This window comes from Eulemur rufifrons, chromosome 30, assembly GCF_041146395.1.
Source record: "Eulemur rufifrons isolate Redbay chromosome 30, OSU_ERuf_1, whole genome shotgun sequence".
Classification (NCBI taxonomy): domain Eukaryota; kingdom Metazoa; phylum Chordata; class Mammalia; order Primates; family Lemuridae; genus Eulemur; species Eulemur rufifrons.
In genome coordinates this window covers 54,008,962-54,027,425 of record NC_091012.1, presented here as the reverse complement: position 1 = coordinate 54,027,425, position 18,464 = coordinate 54,008,962, and the positions used below count along the sequence as shown (strand labels likewise).

General features: G+C 36.7%; 1 protein-coding gene across 4 annotated transcripts in view; it reads right to left on the bottom strand.

The window, feature by feature from the left end:
- Positions 1-18,464, bottom strand: part of KLHL13 (kelch like family member 13) — a 177,997-nt gene that overhangs the window by 69,856 nt on the left and 89,677 nt on the right. Inside the window, exons 1-2 of one of the 4 annotated variants that reach the window (XM_069463072.1) lie at positions 3,838-3,927; positions 2,079-2,144 (exon numbers count right to left, since the gene is read on the bottom strand). The exons of the other annotated variants lie outside the window; for them this stretch is intronic. Coding sequence (XP_069319173.1) covers positions 2,079-2,144; positions 3,838-3,878 — 107 coding nt within the window. The 5' untranslated portion in view covers positions 3,879-3,927. Of the gene's footprint in view, positions 1-2,078; positions 2,145-3,837; positions 3,928-18,464 lie in introns of those variants that run through there. 4 annotated transcript variants of the gene reach the window in all.

The window sequence follows — 18,464 nt, the reverse complement described above, 5'->3', positions numbered from 1 at the left end:
CCTGACTGCCTTTCCATGTCTGTCTACTTCAACTAATAACTTCAGAACCACTTCATGACTTTAAAAGCAAATATATATTTTAAATAATCAGTTATTTCTCATAGAATTCTGAAGCTACATAACACTTGAGTAAAATACATTTTCCCCTTAGCTAGCATATATTTATTCATTCATTCCTTATTCAGCTTGATCTAAGTCAAATACACTGTTGAGCATTTTTATGAGCCTTCCACTACAGGGTCTGGCCATTTTGTTTAAATTCCTCTGATACTGTTCAGACTTTAAGCAAAAATATTTATGCTCAGGAGTTTCCAGAAATACCAATTTTTAAGATTCAGATTTGTAAAGCACAGAACAACATAATATGTATTCCAAAAAGGGTGAAGAGGCAGCAAGATTGAACTTAAACTTATGCTCTAACCAGGGAGAAAGCATTAGCAAATTTATTAATTAGGACCATGCTCTCTCATTTTCCAACGAAAATGCATTTGTTTCAGCTGAGGCTTCCTCAGTATATTAGGCATGATTGACAGGGTAAGATAGACTCCTTGAAGTTCACAAATACCAAAATCAATTAACTCACTATGTCTAACCCACAACCCCTAGAGAAGAGGTGCATGCTAAATTAGTTCAATCGTCAATAAGTATCGAGAACTTAAGACTTTGCTAGATGTCACAAATATACAAAAGAACACATGTTCCCTGGCCACAAGGCCCTTACAATCTAATTGAGCAGACTGGATATTCACATATGAAACACAAGTGAGCATAATTACATTGCTACAGTAAAGCCTTAACTATCCATAACCCTAGATAGCCTAATTTTCTAGACAGTTTTTTTGAAAGCAAAAATAACTGGGAGAATTTAACTACTGAAATATCAAAATTTACTAATTTTCCACCCCTTGGTAGAAATCTTTCTGCTCTTCATGTCTAAAACAGGCATGAGCCCTTTTAAACTATCTCACAGTCACCATAATGCACAATAGCTATTGTGACATGCTTCAAATGTAGATACAGCAATGTGTGCAAATAATATCTGTCATTCCTCACCTTTGCCTGCCCCTCACACCCTACTTCCCTGGTTGATATGCTTTGACATGAAACACAGATGTTGCTGGGAGAAAAGTGGCTCTTTTCATTATGCTGTAATACATATACCAAGAAAAAAAAGTTCTGTATCTTTAAGGCAGATGCTCTCAAACATTAGTGTGCCTAAGAATCACCTGGGGTGAATATATAAAATGTAGAAGTTTGGAGGTACGGTCCAGCACTCTGCATTTTAGACAAGTACTGCAGCTGATTATCACGCCAGGTCTACTAAACTACTGAAGAGACACTGCTTTAAAGTCAAGGTTGCTAACTCCCTGGCTCAAGATACCCCAGCTATCAGATTCTGTTTTCTTCTCAGTCTCTGACCTTCCTTTGCATATCAGCACTGGCTTCTGACCAACAGTTGTCATAGTGAACTGCACAGCCATTATCTTGTTCTCCCACACTCCAGATCCTTCCAGGTCTGGGACTCTGAAAGCAAGGTCTCTCTCTAGCTGGCAGACAGACGGGCATAGAAGCCGACAGACAGAAAGACGCAAAGTGGAAAACTGTGAGGTACAGCAATTTAGAAAACAAATGTAGTATACATTATACTGATTTTGCAATACAGATTAAAAAGTTAAAGACTTGTTTCAAACTTTCTGCATGAGGAAGAATGCAGAAGAACACAGAGCTAGGCACCTGTGGTTCAGCCGCAGCTCTGTCGCTAATTAGCTTTATGACCTCCAGTGTTATCTTCCCTCAGCCGTAAAATAGGGAAAATCCTACTTTCCTTGCCCATCTCACAGCAATGTTATGAAAACCAAATTAACTTAATGTCTGTGAAAGCATGTTGGAAAATATAAAGCACAATACAGTCATGCATGGTATTTTAAATATATTTTTCATAATAAACACAGTATTCTAAACATTATTGAAACTTTACTTGATATCTGAATGTCTTATAGTATCTCAGGGTCTTTTATGAAAACAAATTCTCATTGTAAAAAAAAAAGGTAGAGGAAAATGCAGACCCTTGGACATACCCTGAAGTTGATTTTTTGAATATATCCTTGAAATCGGCTTGTTTTAAAGACAATTGCCTCCGTCTCCTGAAAGTGGAGTGCAAAAAAAAAAAAATCTGGTTAATTGTGGCTTTATTGTATTTAGTTCAAATTTTTCAAAGCATACCCTGAAAATATTTCTGCTGTAAATTAATAAACCCTATTAATAAATCCTGAACAGTTTAGACCACACAGAACAATTTTAAACTATGTAAATGAACTTTTAAAGAAAACCCTTAACTAGAAAGCCATAAGATTCTATTTGTTTTTATAAGCTTTCTTTATGTTACAGAAAGTCTGGAATAAAGATTGACATTAAGTACAACATTTATTGGCAGCTGATCTAAAAGACTGAACTAGCCAAATTTGAACACAAGGAAACACTTTTCCAGTAAATATATACTCAGCCCTTGGATGACTTGTCATTTTCTAGCTTTTTAAGCCTAAAGGTCAATTCTTTGCTGATATACTACTTTGCCATAAAAACCTGAAAGCAAATGACACACATTACAAGCTTTCAGAGAACAGATGGCTAATGTTCTTCTAGGTTCATTTACTACCAATTTTCTTATTTTCATACTGCTTGTAATTAATAAAAACATATAAATAGATGTACTGTCTCCTAACCAGAAAATTTGGTTTTTGTGAAGTTCTGTCATATATCTAGCTCTTTGGGGCTAATACAAACATAATGCTGGACAGACATACTTCTGGTATTGCCTCAGGAATACAGTTTTAAAAACAGAGACTACTACAGAAGCACTGCAGTATGTGCTGTTGACAATCAACTCTCTTAAAAAATTAAACTAAGCTGGCAGATGTTTAAACAGCTCTAACACAAAATTTATTTCCATTTATTTCATTATGTTGTTATTAGCATATAGAAAGTAAACATTAGCCTTATCTAACATTTTCTTCAAAACAAAATGTCATGTTTTTTTCTGGGTCATCTCACAATCACTATTGCATTATTAAAGTCATAACTAAACCAAAGTCATAGTCTAATAGTATCTTTAGAAAGACCTTGACAAAGACCTTATCCAAAATGTTACCCTAAATCTAATGATCCCCTATGAAAAAAGGTAGGTAGCAATTATTTCATTTCTGTTTTAGAATGATAAATTCAAAACAGCATCTCGTTAATGACAAGACTATTTCAAAGTCTACTTTTAAAATGTAATACACATAAAAATTATTGTTGAATGATAAAAAGCTATAATAGGTTAAATTCATATTTGTCATGTTTTAGAATTAAATTTCACCAAGCAAATAACAATTATATTATTTCTTTGCTTAAAAATACATTAAAATGTCTTTAAATGCAGCTTATTTTATATTCCTATTAATATTATTTCTCTTCTTTGTGTATTTAAGAAGAATCTGGTGTGCCACCTTCTGGTAACTGAGTGAAATTATGTATTTCCACATAAGTCACTATTTTTTATTTTAACTTTTAAAATCTACATATATATTTCATAACCTGCATTACATTTAAGCTATATAAATAAATCTACAGCACAGTCTGAAATAAAATAAAATTCCCTTAGAGATTTTTTTCAAAATCAAGCTTTATACATACTTCCCATGATTTTTGCATGGATACCAATATGTCTCCTGAATTCTACAATACATATAAAATTGATTTTTGTATACCGCTTCACAGCCACATATGAAAATAAGAGGCTAACTATTTTAATGAATAAGTAACAGCAGTAAATAAAGGAAAAGAAAGGTCTCTTACCAATAAGCCCATTTTTCTCTTAAGGTTTGAACTCTCATCATTTGTCATGTTCTTGTGGCTCCCTCTCTCATCAAATTCTCTGGAGTTTTAAAGTTAAGAGCTGTGATGCACAGCTAGGCTCTGCTACATAGTAGCGCACCCCAGTGCATCTGCTTGGTATAACACTTCAGTTGTAATTCCCAAAAGCCGAAACAGGCTTTATATATTCTATTCAAAAACCTATGCACCACATACCTTCCCCTGATAGGAAATTGTAGTCAGCGTGGTTGAACTATTTCTATTTCATATCTAAACTCCTGATCAGATATGAAAATGAGAACCACATGTATCTTAAGCTTTGTTCCAGTAAACTGAACAGGAACAAAGTGTTCCTCTTTTGAGCAGAGGTGGGGTGAGGCAAATACTAACACCAGGAGGTCTGACCTAATTATAAAAAGCATGTTTACCTGAAAGTAACCTTATTTTTCAAGGGTCACCATCCTATTATTTGTCATATTATCTTAAATCTTTATTATCTTTAACTCTCCCCTCTCTCTTACACGTAGTAGCCAGTCATGAAGCCCTATCTTTTTTTCTTTATGAATTTTCCAGGAATCTACCCTCTACTGTTTTTTAAACAAATGAGCTACCTCAAAAAAAAAAAAAAAACATTTAACAGGTCTCCCTGCATCTCCCATCTTCAATCTAGCAATACAATTGCATCTAGATCACTCTTTTAAAATAAAACTACACAGGATGTAAATTAAGTCATCAATAAATACTTTATTCAGTAAGTGTATGTTTGTTGAATTAGCTACATATTAGGTACTATGCTAGGTAATATGGATGTAAAGGTGAACAAGACACAGTCCCTTGTTCTCAGGAAGCTCCTGGTTGAGTGAGGGAAGCAGACATGTACTCTGACAACACAAAATATGATGTGGAAGCTTTAGTAGTATATGCTTAGGATTCTACAGTAGCAGAGGAATAACAAAAATCTTGCTGCAACTGAGACTGAAGAATGAAGCATTCATCAGGTAGAGTCTAAAAGAAATAGCATGTGCAACAATACAGAGGTTTGAGGAGTATAACATGTTGAGGGAGTGGTAAGTTTTCAAAATGACTGTAAAGATTTCACTATGACTGAAAAGAGGGTACATAGTGTTGAGGGGAGTAAATTTTAAGGTATACAGAAACCACATCACAGAAGATCATGCATGCCAGAGAAGAAGTGTATATTTTATCCTGTGGGCTATGAGAAACTATTTGTTGAATGAGTGAATCAAAGAATTAATCAAGTAACTAAGCCCAGCACTAAGACCTCACTCACTACACACTGGCCAACCTACTCTTCCAGTTTACTGTAGTATCATAACACCAACTTCCTTCCAGTTCTCTATCTCACAAGTTTGCTTGGTTCTTTTCTCACCTTAGCTCCAGAGGTCCTTCTTGAATGATATCTCTTCTACACTCCAATTTTCTGAATTCAACCCATCCTTCCAGATCCAGCTCAAATTCCATTCATTTTTGTGAAGTCTTCCATGGTAATTTGAGTCTACAGGTTCCCTTTTTTTTTTTTTAACATTCCCTCAGTGCAGGGACCAGAGACCATGCATTCTTCCTAATGTTTAGCAGACAACGTGAAAGAAATCTCTTTGATCCTTTGCCCATAAAGTGAAACAGGATGGTAAGGAGATGACACTAAGGCACAAAGGTCAGAGCCTGAGGGTAAGTAAGCAGGCCCAAGAAAGCCCACCTTCCCAGACTTCACAGTATACACTAATATTAGTAACTTCCTTCACCACTCCCAAGCCTGAAAAAAAAAGGATATGAATTGTGAAGAGAGCTAGACGTGTATTGGGCAGCAACTCTGCATTACTATGTGACATTGCTAGCTATATACATCACAGCACTGGTTCAAAAATTCCAAAGAATTGATGAGAAAAGGATACCAACAGAATAGTTGAATGATGGAGCTGTGACCTTTGGAAAAATAGAGCTGTAAGTGGGAGGAAACTGACTGTGTTTTACTACTTGCAGTAAACCAAGAGAATTCACTTCAAAGTTCATACAATAAACAAAAGAAAGTCATGAAGATCACAAAAAGAGATGAGAGAGTACGAGTAGGTGATTAGATCTCCAAGAGCAGTTTATTAAGGGAGAAAATCTAAGTGTAAGAAGAGGATATTTTGAAAAAAGGGTTAATAGTGTTACCTGGGAGATTAATATAGGATAAGAAGTTATATCAGAGAAATATGCCCTTGGGGGTAAATATTTAGTGTTCTCACTCTGTGGAACCACATCCCATTATGCTCAGTGTCAAATACTCAGTAAGTACTCAAGCTTTCGTTGATTTTGGCATTTAGCATTCAGCTTTGTCTCATCCTTTTTATGTATGCACAATCTCTTAGATTTATGCAATGATTCAAAAACCATGGTGTTTTCTTTTATGTAGACAATAAAAAATCGTTTCATCTTATTCAACCATTTTATGTTCAAATGGGTTTAGAGGATTCCACCAATAATTTCAAAAAGTAGTTAATACTTAAATATTATCTCAATGACTTAAAAACTTCCCAGATAAAAGCTATCTACACCTTGTTTCTTTTTTATTGAGTGAAAAAAACTGACCAGTTCCCTTTCCATTAACTTGTAAGGAAAAATAATTCAAATACATAAAAAATGGAGGATGTGATTTGGGAAATGTGCCATATTTTTCAAGTAATCTTCAAAAAAGGGCAGTACTTAGTGGGACATAAAAATGATTTAATCAACTGGATCTTTAGAAGAATGTTTTTAAACTATGTGTCAATGGTACCATAGATTTTAAAACAAAGAGAAAATAAGCCAGACCATTTCATCATTTAGTTTCGTAGAAAACAGACCAATTGCCAAAATATTTCCTTCGGGCCTGGCAGAAAAAAGCAACAACCATTTTATATTATATTTTGACTCAAATAGGTATTTTTTTTTTGCAAAGGTGAAATGAAGTTTATTGAGGAAGGACAAGATAGATTTACAGAGCAAGAGCAAGATAGAGGTTTACAGAGTAAGAGCAAGATAGTTCACCACAGAATGGTGAACGGACCCCTCTATCATAACAAAAGGGTATCGAATAGGTATTTTTATCCTAATTAACATAACTTGTTCATCTTGATGTTGTAAAAGGAGAAAGTGGGGAAGAGGTAACTACTCCTAGAATTCCATAAGTAAGTGTTATATGCTATTAGTGATTGTGATGACAGAGTCTATACTAGTCTAGTATAAATAATTCACTTACATTCCATTTAAAATGCCATCATGTTATCTATCTCATCCATAGCACATCCATAGCAGTACTCGTACCCTTTCTTCTGATGTATGTAAGATGGCTCAGAGCAGGGTGAGTTAAGTGGTTTATAGAGTTTTCTGTTCTGCTGAAATATCCATGGATGATAGATTTTGAGAACTATTGGTCTAAAGAAGGGTTGGCCAGGGGTATTTATATTGGGAGCAATTGCTCATATTCTTATAGTCTAGAAGTTCATATTTAAGATGATTTCTCAGATTTCAGTAGTATTACCACTCAATCTAATGGGGGAAATGGAGTCAAAGGAAAGAAAATGAATGGAAATGCCATTTTCTGCTACTAATAACGGCTACCTGCATTGTCACTGGATTAGGAAAAATGGCAAAGGAGGCAGAGGCCAAAGTCACATAGCCTCCCAATCCTAATTGAATGAATCAGAACCCTCTTATATATTTCTAAAATGAAACAAAACTCGGGTCATACCACTATATAGTACTGCAAATGATGGAGGGCAACTCATGAGTAATTCAATGTACTTCATAGATATTAATTATTCAAGATCAACTATGAAATATACCAACTTAGATTTTACTAATGTAAATCTTAAATTGATTACTGTCTAATAGCTATAGTAAGAATCTTGAAAGGGGCTAAAATACACATGCTAGAACACTGGGAAGTTCAAAATTTTTATGTTAGTTTGGAAACATAGAAATAAGCTAAATAACATTTCGAAGACAGAGGGTAGACACATAAGGTTAATGAGATAGTAAGAATTACTTAACAACCTAATTTTCCTATCCAGATACTCCGCAAAGTATTTTACTTGTTTTAAATGTCAGTTTAAACTCAGCCAGCAGAATTCCAAGTAAAAGAGTTTATTATACCTCTTACTTTTTAAGAGACTCATTTTCATTTTCAACCTGATCTTGAGGTAGGCAATGCGGGTGTTAATATTCCCATTTTACTAGTGAAGAAACAGAGTTGTTAAATGACTTGGCTTAAGTGACATAGCTGCTGACTGAGAGAACTGGAAAACAATAATCCAGGTCCCCTGACACCTAATTTGGTGTTCATTACTCACCTTTGTATTGTATTAATATTTACATTAACATTTATTTCAGGGGAAAAACTACAACTATGAATCCTAAACAATCCCATCCCAAAGAAAAAAAGGCCTTCATATACCAAAGTAAATGGCTGGAGGAAGGGAGGAATAGGGAATAGCTAATAGAAGATATAGGACAGCAATATGACAAAAGTAACGGAAATGATCAGCCTATACCTATGCCAGAAATACCTTCCCAGTGCCAATTCACAGAGCTCCCTTTCACTCATCAATTAGCAATTTCTTGGTGTAGATCTCAAACATGCCATACTCTTTCATGCCTCAGTGGTTTCACATATGATTCCATTTGGAATTCCCTGCCCTCCTTGTCTACCAAGCAAACTTCTAGTCATGCCTAAGTATTCAAGCATACCTGCTTTAATGAAACCTTCCCTCACATCCTCACATCCTCACATCCTCACACAACCTTCCCTTAGCATACACAGGTAATGGTTTTCTATCCTCCTGTGGTACTTTGAGTATTATAGCTTCTGTCACTTTGGATTATAACAGTTTCTATGCCTTCCTAGACTATAAACTCTTAAGAAATGAGGCTGCATCTTACCTATGTTTTTATTATACCTAACTCATTGCCTGTCACATAAGAACCCAATTATAGGAGGCAATTTTGGTCAAATCAAGTCAGCAGAGGTAAGTTCTTCCCTCCTCCATTTTTTTTTTTTTTTTTTGAGACAGAGTCTCACTCTGTTGCCCGGGCTAGAGTGAGTGCCGTGGTGTCAGCCTAGCTCACAGCAACCTCAAACTCATGGGCTCACGCCATCCTCCTGCCTCAGCCTCCGGAGTAGCTGGGACTACAGGCATGTGCCACCATACCTGGCTATTTTTTTCTATATATTTTTAGTTGTCCAGCTAGTTTCTTTCTATTTTTAGTAGAGACAGGGTCTCGCTCTTGCTCAGGCTGGTCTCGAACTCCTGAGCTCAAACAATCCGCCTGCCTCGGCCTCCCAGAGTGCTAGGATTACAGGCGTGAGCCACCGTGCCCGGCCCCTCCTCCATTCTTAACCACACTTTTCTAATGATAATTAAACAAGAAATCACTAAATGGCCTTATCCTTCCAAAACTAAGATGTGAATCATAAGAAATAAATAAAATATTACAATTGCAAACAGTATACCTAAATGGGTCCTGTTGGTATTTGTGTGATAGACCCTATGTGTGCCTGACAGAGTGCCCAGCATAGTAGGTACACAACAACTTTATAACAGATGGATGGGGGGAGGAGCTAATGGATCAATAAGTGACTGCTGAACTAAATTTAGAAAGAGAAACACTTAGCTACCATAAGGAAAGGAAATTTCAGTAACCAGTTTTTTTAAGTCAAGATAGTATTGGTAAAGTGAAGAAATGCATTTTGTTGGTTTATCACTACCTTGACTAATGAATGTTAAAAAATAAAACAGTAGCTCCTAAAACCAGTCATTTCTACACACTGGTAATTGAAAAGTATAAAAGCATATTCTTTGGACTGTTAGATTCTATTAAATTATTGTTGCAAATAGTGATGATGAAAGAGTAAACCGCAAAATCCAATTTTGACAATCACTGATCCACTAGATGGAGCAAGAAATAAATAGCAAATTCAACCAAGCAAGCCACTGCACATCACCAAAACCTAGTAACACAAATGGTGTGGTGAGCAGTCAAGAGTAAAATACAAAAATGAAACACAGGAGGATCCAATGCTAACAAGCCCCTTTAACTTTCAAAATAGAGAAAAATATACATATTTGATTAAAGACCTATGAATCCTCTTCCAATGAAAGAATTATAATTTAGGATTAAGGAAGTATTTCAAATCTCTTTCTCACCTCACTTCCTGACCTCCCCTTTACACAGACTGGCAGGACAGAAATATCAAGGATATTAACATAATGAACAATATAAAGAATAAAAGACAATGGGGTTCCCCAAAGGGAAGAATCTATTTGCAACATAGTTTAACATGCATAGGTTAGGGACTTCTGGGTAGAGGCTCCTGCAGCTGTGAGGGTTAACTGATGCAGATCATTAACTCTGATGTGTTCTGGGGTAAAGATGGAAGAAAAGGGCTGGAGACTTTTATTAAAAAGAAAAAAAATGGTCTTAAAAGGAAGCTGTGTTTTGCTAACAGGAAACTTGAATTTTGGACACAGAAACATAGTGTATAAGCCCTTAAGGGCTAGTTGGGAACATAAGAGTCATAAAAGCCTCTAGGAGCCTTAATCCTAAAGGAAGATTGGCTCAGGAGCCACAGAGAACAGTCAGACAGCCAGGGAGACAGACACTAACAGTTTAAGGTAGAAGTCCCAGGACAGTGAAAAATAGTAGCCAAAAATAGGAATCTGTATAAACCAATCACAAGCCAATAGTAAACTTGACACCCCATCATTTCTAATCTAAAATTTAGAATGAATTTTGCCTTCCTTATTGCTTTCATCACCTCAAGTTTCTATTCAAAAGCCTTCTATGACTACTTATTTGTGTCATGTATTTATAGACTCCACTTTCAGGAGACCCTCAACCCCTGGCCCCACCTTATCTATTCAACCATATTTCCCATTATAGGCGGTCCCATATTTGCACACAACTGAAAGCACCATACCCAGAACTGTCATGGAAGCTATTATAAAAAATTAAACAACTTACAGCCTATAGTAAATCTGTGGAGAGGAATACACAGGAACCTTGTGGAGGAGGGAAATGGAGAAGAAAGGGAAATTAGGCAAAGCTCTTAGCCAAGGCTTTCCCTGTCCCAAAATATATCTCCTCCTACAATGGAACTCTCTCTGCAACTCTCACCTCCACCCCCTCCCATTGTTTGCTCTGTACTACTGCCAGAAATTCCAGCAATTACAGGTTCATTGGCACTAACAAGGCGGCTGTTAAAATTATAATAAGTACAGCTGCCAGGATGAGGTGGCTATCTGTAATTCACACATTGGTGTGAATGAGTTCAGTCAAGTCTCTTCAAATAGCAAAGAGCTGTTGCCCTGAGGGAATGGGGCAGGCTGAAGGTGGGAGAGAGCCTTTTAGAACCCTAGCAACCTAGAGTGGGGTGCTATTTTAAGGAAATTAGCAGCAGGAGGCCTTAGGGGCTAGAGAAACTCTCTCTTAAACATAGAGATAGAGAAAAAAAGGGTGCAAAAGGGGTTGTTGAAGAACAACAAAAACTCAACTTCCTCTATTCTCTGACTTCTAGCCCAGAATCCATCCCACCTTTCCTAACCCTCTGCTCCCAAGACCTGGAGCACAGTTTCTGGGATAGATCACTGACTGCTTAAGTAGGTTAAATATAATATTATGGGCTCAGCCAGAAACCTCACAATCATGTGTATGATGTGTCATGTCTAAACAAATGATTTGTAAATAAACCTTTAAAACACACCCCATTTATAGGTTGAGAACTACTTGCAGTTTTCAACATATACCTCCCACCACCACACACGCACCCCCTACACACACCATAGTAAGACTGGTTTCCTCTCTGTTTTGCAAATGCTAGATGTTTTTTTTTTTCTGCCACCATCTATTTAACTCATAAAACATTCCATAAGACATTGCGGATGCCCCTCTTTTCACACAAGTTATGGCTATTCTTTATTATTATTTCAAAATATTATAGGGATACAAATATATTTGGTTACATGTATAAATTTTGTTATGCTTGAGTCAGGGTTACAAGTGTACCCATCATCCAGATAGTGCTCACTGTACTCATTAGGTAGGTTTTCACCCATCCTCTCCTCCCCCCTCCACCCTGCTTGATTTCCACTGAGTTTTACTTCCCTCTGTGTTTGCTCACTGGTTAGTTCCACTTCAACAGCGAGAACACGCCGTGTTTGTTTTTCAAATATTTAGATACTTCACTTAAGATAATGGTCTTCAATTCCATCCAAATGTTGCAAAAGGCCCTAATACATCTTTCTTCATGGCTGTGTAGTATTCCATCGTATACATATACCACATTTGTTAGTCCACTTATGAATTGATGGGCACTTGGGTTGATTCCACATCTTTGTAATCGTCAATTGTGCTTTGATAAACATTCAAGAACAGGTGTCTTTTTGATTAAATGACTTCTTTTCTTTTGGGTAAATATGCAGTAGGGGGATTGCTGGATAGGTCTACTTTTACTACTTTGAGGAATCTCCATACTGTTTTCCACAAAGGTTGTACTAATTTTTAGTCCCACCAACAGTATATAAGCATTCCTTTCTGCATCCACGCCAGCATCTATTGTTTTTGAACTTTTTACTAAAACCCATTCTAACAAAGGTAAGGTCATATCTCACTGTGGTTTTAATTTGGATTTCCCTGATTATTAGTGATGTTGAGTATTTTTTCATGTCTATTGGTCATTTGTCTATCTTCTTTCGAAAAGCTTATATTCCTGTCTTTTGCCCACTTTTTAATGGGGTTGTTTGTTTTTTCCTTGCTGATTTGCTTGAGTTCTTTGTACATTATGGTTATCAGCCCTTTATCAGACATATAGCTTATGAATATTTTCTCCCATTCTGTACATTGTCTATTTGCTCTGTTGATTATTTCCTTAGCTGTGCAAAAGCTTTTTAAATTTAATCAAGTCCCATTTATTTATATTTGCTGTTGCTATAATTGCCTTTAGGGTCTTAGCCATAAATTCTTTGCATAGGATGATGTCTAAAAGAGTTTTTCCTAGATTTATTTCTAGAATTTTTATGGTTTCATGCCTTACATTCAAGTCTTTTATCCAAATTGAATTGATTTTTGTGTGTGGCAAGAGGTAGGGGGCTTGTTTCATTCTTCTGCATGTGGCTATCCAATTTTCCTACTGCCATTTATTGAATAGGGATTCTTTTCCCCAGTGTATATTGTTGTTTGTTTTGCCAAAGATCAGTTGGCTGTATGTGGATGATTTTATATCTGGGTCCTCTGTTCTGTTCCATTGGTCTATGTCTCTATTTTGTGCCAATACCATGCTGTTTTGGTTATCACAGCCTTATAGCATAGTTTGAAGTCTGGTAATGTGATGCTTCCAGATTTGTTCCTATTGCTTAAGATTGCTTGGGCTACTAGGGCTCCTTTCTGGCTCCAAACAAAGCATAGAATTATTTTTTCTAAACTTTTGAAATATGATGTTGATATTTTGATAGGGATTGCATTGAATCACTTTGGTAGTATGGACATTTTAACAATGTAGATTCAACTGATCCAAGAGTACGATATGTTTCTCCATTTGTTTGTGCCATCCAAAATTTCATTCCTCAGTGTTTCATGCTTCTCTTGGTAGAGATCTTTCACCTTCTTGGTTAAGTATATGCCTAAGTGTTTTATTTTCTTTGTAGCTATTGTGAATGGTATTGAGTCTTTGATTTGATTCTCAGCTTGACTGTTACTGGTGTATAGGAATACTACTGATTTGTGTACATTGATTTTGTAATCTGAGACTTTGCTGAACTTATTTATCGATTCCAGGAGTCTCTTGCTGGAGTCTTTGGGACTTTCTAAATATAAGATCATATTGTCAACAAAAAGCAATAGTTTGACCTACTATTTCCCAATTTGGATACCCTTTATTACCTTCTCTTGCTGATTTCTCTGGCTAGGTCTTCCAGTACTATGTTGAGTAGAAGTGGTGACAGTCAGCATACTTGTCTTGTTCCAGTTCTAAGGGGGAATGCTGTCAACTTTTCCCCAGTCAGTATGATGTTGGCTGTGGGTTTGTCATATACTGCTTTTATAATTTTGAGATAGGTTCCTTCTGTGGCTAGATTGTTGAGGGTTTTTATCATAAAAGGGTGCTGAATTTTGTCAAATGCTTTCTCTGCCTCTATTGAGAGGATCATATGGTCTTTGTTTTCGCTTCTGTTTATGTGGTGAACCACATTTATTGATTTCCATATGTGGAACCATCCTTGCAGCCCTGGGATAAAGCCCACTTGGTCATGGTGGATTGTTTTTTTGATGTGCTGTTGAATTTGGTTTGCTAGTATTTTATTGAGGATTTTTGCATCATTATTCATAAGGGATATTGGTCTGTAGGTTTGTTGTTGCTGTTGTTGTTGTTGTTTCCTTTCCTGGCTTTGGTATCAAGGGGATTCTGGCTTCATAGAATGAGTTGGGGAGGATTCCCTGCTTCTTGATGATATGGAATAATTTCTGCAGTATGGGTACCAGCTATGCTTTGTAGGTCTAGTAAAATTCGGCTGTGAATCCATCTGGTCTAGGGCTTTTTTGGTTGGAAGTGTTTTTATTATTGCTTCAATGTTGTTGCTCATTACCGGTCTGTTCAAGAGTTCTACTTCTTCCTGATTGAATCTTGGGAATTGTGTGTTTCCAAGTTGTCCATTTCCTCTACGTTTGAGTTTATGTACATTGAGATTTTCACAGTATTCACAGAAGATATTTCTGTGGTGTATTTCTGTGGTGTCAGTTGTAGTATCTCCTCTTCCATTTCTTTTTTTTTTAAGTGTAAAATTCAGTGTTTTTTAATAAATTCAGAGAGTTGTGCAACCATTGCTACAATCTAATTTTAGAACATTTCTCTCCCCCTCTAAAGGAAACTCCATACCCACTAGCAGTCAATCCCTGCATCCCTCCCTTTTTTTCATTTCTGATTGAGCTTACTTGGGTCCTATCTCTTCCATTCCTGGTTAATCTAGCAAGAGGTCTATCAATTTTGTTTACCTTTTCTCAGAACCAACTTTTTGTTTCATTAATCCTTTGCATCATTTTTTCTATTTTCCATTTCACATAGTTCTGCTCTGATCTTCATTCTTTCTTTTCTTCTGCCTGCTTTGGGTTTGGTTTGCTCTTCTGTTTCTAGTTCCTTGAGATGTGGTATTAGATTATTAATTTGTGATCTTTCTTTCTTTTTCATGTAGGTATTTGAGGCCATGAATTTCCCCCTTAGGACTACTTTAGTGAATCCCATAGATTTTGATAGCTTTTGTCCCTTTGTCATTCAGTTCAAAGAATCTTTTAATTTACACCCTAATTTCATCATTGACACAATAATTGTTCATCAGCAGGTTGTTTAATATCCATGACTGTGTAGAATTAAGTGATTCTCTTGGTGTTGATTTCTAGTTTTATTCCACTGTGGTCTGTGAAGATACATGGTATGATTTCTTTTTTTTTTTTTTTTTTGAGACAGAGTCTCACTCTGTTGCCCAGGCTAGAGTGAGTGCCGTGGCATCAGCCTAGCTCACAGCAACCTCAAACTCCTGAGCTCAAGCAATCCTCCTGTCTCAGCCTCCCGAGTAGCTGGGACTACAGGCATGCACCACCATGCCCGGCTAATTTTTTTCTATATATAGTTTTAGCTGTCCATATAATTTCTTTCTATTTTTTTTAGTAGAGATGGGGTCTCGCTCTTGCTCAGGCTGGTCTCGAACTCCTGAGCTCAAACGATCCGCCCACCTCGGCCTCCCAGAGTGCTAGGATTACAGGCGTGAGCCACCGCGCCCGGCCCATGGTATGATTTCTATTTCTTTGAATTTGTTGAGACATGTTTTGTGGCCTAAAATATGATCAATCTTGGAGAATGCTCCATGTGTTGATGAAAAGAATGTATATTCAGTAGTTTGGGGGTAGAATGTTCTGTACATGTGTGTTAGGCCCATTTGTTCTAGAGTCCCATTTAATTCCAGTGTTTATTTATTTATTTTCTGCTTGGATGATCTGTCCAGTTCTATCTATGCGGTGTAGAAGTCCCTGCAGTCATGATGCCCCTGTTTATCTCTTTGCTTAAATCTAGTAGGGTTTGCTTTATGAATTTGGGCACTACTGTGTTAGATGCATAAAAATTTAGGATTGTATGTCTTCTTTTTGAAATGCTCCCTTTATCCTTATATAATGACCATCTTTATGTTTCTCTACTATTGTTGATTTAAAGTCAATTTTATCTTATATAAGAATGGCTGCACCTGCTTTCTTTGGTTTCCATTTACATAGAATAATTTTTTCCATCCCTTCACCTTGAGTCTGTATGAGTCCTTGTGGGTTAGATGTGTTTTGTGGAGACAGCAGATACTTACATTGTATTTTTTCAACCATTCAGCCAACCTGTGTCTCTTGAGTGGGGCATTCAGACCGTTCATGATTTGATTGATAGGATTGGTATGTGGGGTGCTGTTCTGTTCATCCTATTGGGTAGATCCTTATTGCTTTTGTTTTTTACCTCTGTGGTATTGTTTTATATGAGTTCTGAGGGTTAGCTTTTGGCTAGTTTTACTCTGGTGGGTGTCTATTGTGAACATCCATTTACAATGAGGTTCTGAGTATTTCTTGCAGGGCAGGTCTGGTCTGACAAATTCCCTCAGTGTTTGTTTGTCTTCAAAAGTCTTTATTTCTCCTTCATGTATGAAACTTAGTTTTGTCAGATGCAAAATTCCAGGCTGGCAGTTGTGCTGTTTATGAAGACTGAAGGTGCGGCCCCAATCCCTTCTGGCTGTAAGGTCTCAGTTGAGAAGTCTACAGTTAGCCTGATGGGTTGTCCTTTGTAAGTTACTTGATGTTTTTGCCTTATGGCTCACAGGAGTTCCTCCTTGATGTTCACTTTAGCCATCTGATGACTATGTGTCTTGGTGATTGCCTCTTTGCAATGAATCTCCCACGTTTTCATTGAGCTTCTTGTACCTGGATGTCTAAATCTCTAGCAAGACCAGGGAAGTTTTCCTCAAATAGGTTTTCCAGCCCTTGTTCATTTTCTTCTTCACCCTCAGGCATGCCTATGATTCTTATATTTGGCCATTTTACATAATCCTATATTTCTTGTCAGCTTTGTTCATTCCTCTTATTCTCTGTTCTTCATTTTTGACCGAATTAATTGAAAAGAGTTGTCTTCAGGCTCTCAAATTCTTTCCTCTGCCTGGCCTAGTCTATTCCTTAAACTTTCCACTATGTTTTGTATTTCCTTGAATGATTTTTTTCATTTCCAGAAGTTCTCTTTGTTCTTTCTTCAGTATGTCAATCTCTTTGGTGAATTTTTCATTCATTTCCTGAATTGTTTTTCTGGTTTCTTTTAGTTGGTTTTCCATTTTGTATTGGATTTCACTGAGCTTCCTTACAATGCATATTTGAAACAAACCTCTCCACCTACCCTTTTTGCTGGACTCCAAGCCTCTCAGGGTTTGATCTCTTCCAATATGTTGCTCCTTCTTGTTCTGCTCCGCAACTTCTTCCCATGGAATATCTTGTATTTTCTAGCACTTTTCACTTGGAATTACACCCAATCTATGATTGTTTGTTTGTTTGTTTTTTCTTTTTCATCTAAAAACTTTCCTTCTTTCTTTGACAATCTGGCAGCTGGTGTCTCTTGTCAGCCATTTTCCCTGATCTCCAGGATCATCTTTCTGCCTTAGCTCCTTTCCACAGCCCGTACCCCTGGCCTTACTCAGGTTTCCTAGAGCCTCCTTGATCACCCCAACAAAAGTCCTCTCTCCCTGCCTATTCTTAAGTTACAAATTGAGCTCTACTTTTTTGAAGCCTATTTTGATTATTCCAACGCTCATCAAATGCCCTTTTTTCTAAACTCTCATAGCACTTACAGAACAATGTTCATAATAGTTATTTATCCTCATAATAGTTATTTATCCTTATGTGTTCTCACCTTAGATTCCCAAATGAAGACTGTAAGCTAACTTTCTATAGGCAGAGGCCATTCACTAATCCACCAAAGCATTCAGTAAATGTCACCTTTGTATCAGGGGCTGCGTTTAGGCTGGAAGTTCAAAGCTGAGTAAATTCAGTTTCTCCCCTTCAAGGTGGTCATAGCCCCAGGAACATCAACTATAGTCACACTAATATGCGAGATGCGCTATAATTGAGATATGCTCCAGATGATATGAATGTACAGAGCCCCAAGTAGACTAATGCAAGGGATTAGGGAAAGTTTCACAGAGGTGACACCTGAACTAAGTATTTAAGATAAATAAGCAGGAGTGTGTCTAGCAGTTAAATGAGACCTAGGGGATGGTTAGAAAGGAGGGTAAGTATCCAAGACTATTTAAGGCACAATTGCAATTGTGACAACATAAGGTCTTCAACTAAGGCAATGGTTGTTGGAGAAATTCAAAAATATTTTTAGGAGATAAAATTGGCAGGACTTACTTACTAGAGATGATGATAATAACTACCATTTATTTTATCACTTACCATGTGCCATGTAGTGTTATAAATGCTTTACCCTTTGAGTCATTTAACTTATTTAATCCTTACTATAACCTTATATGCAGGTAGTATTAATATCCCAAGTTTAAAGAAGAGAA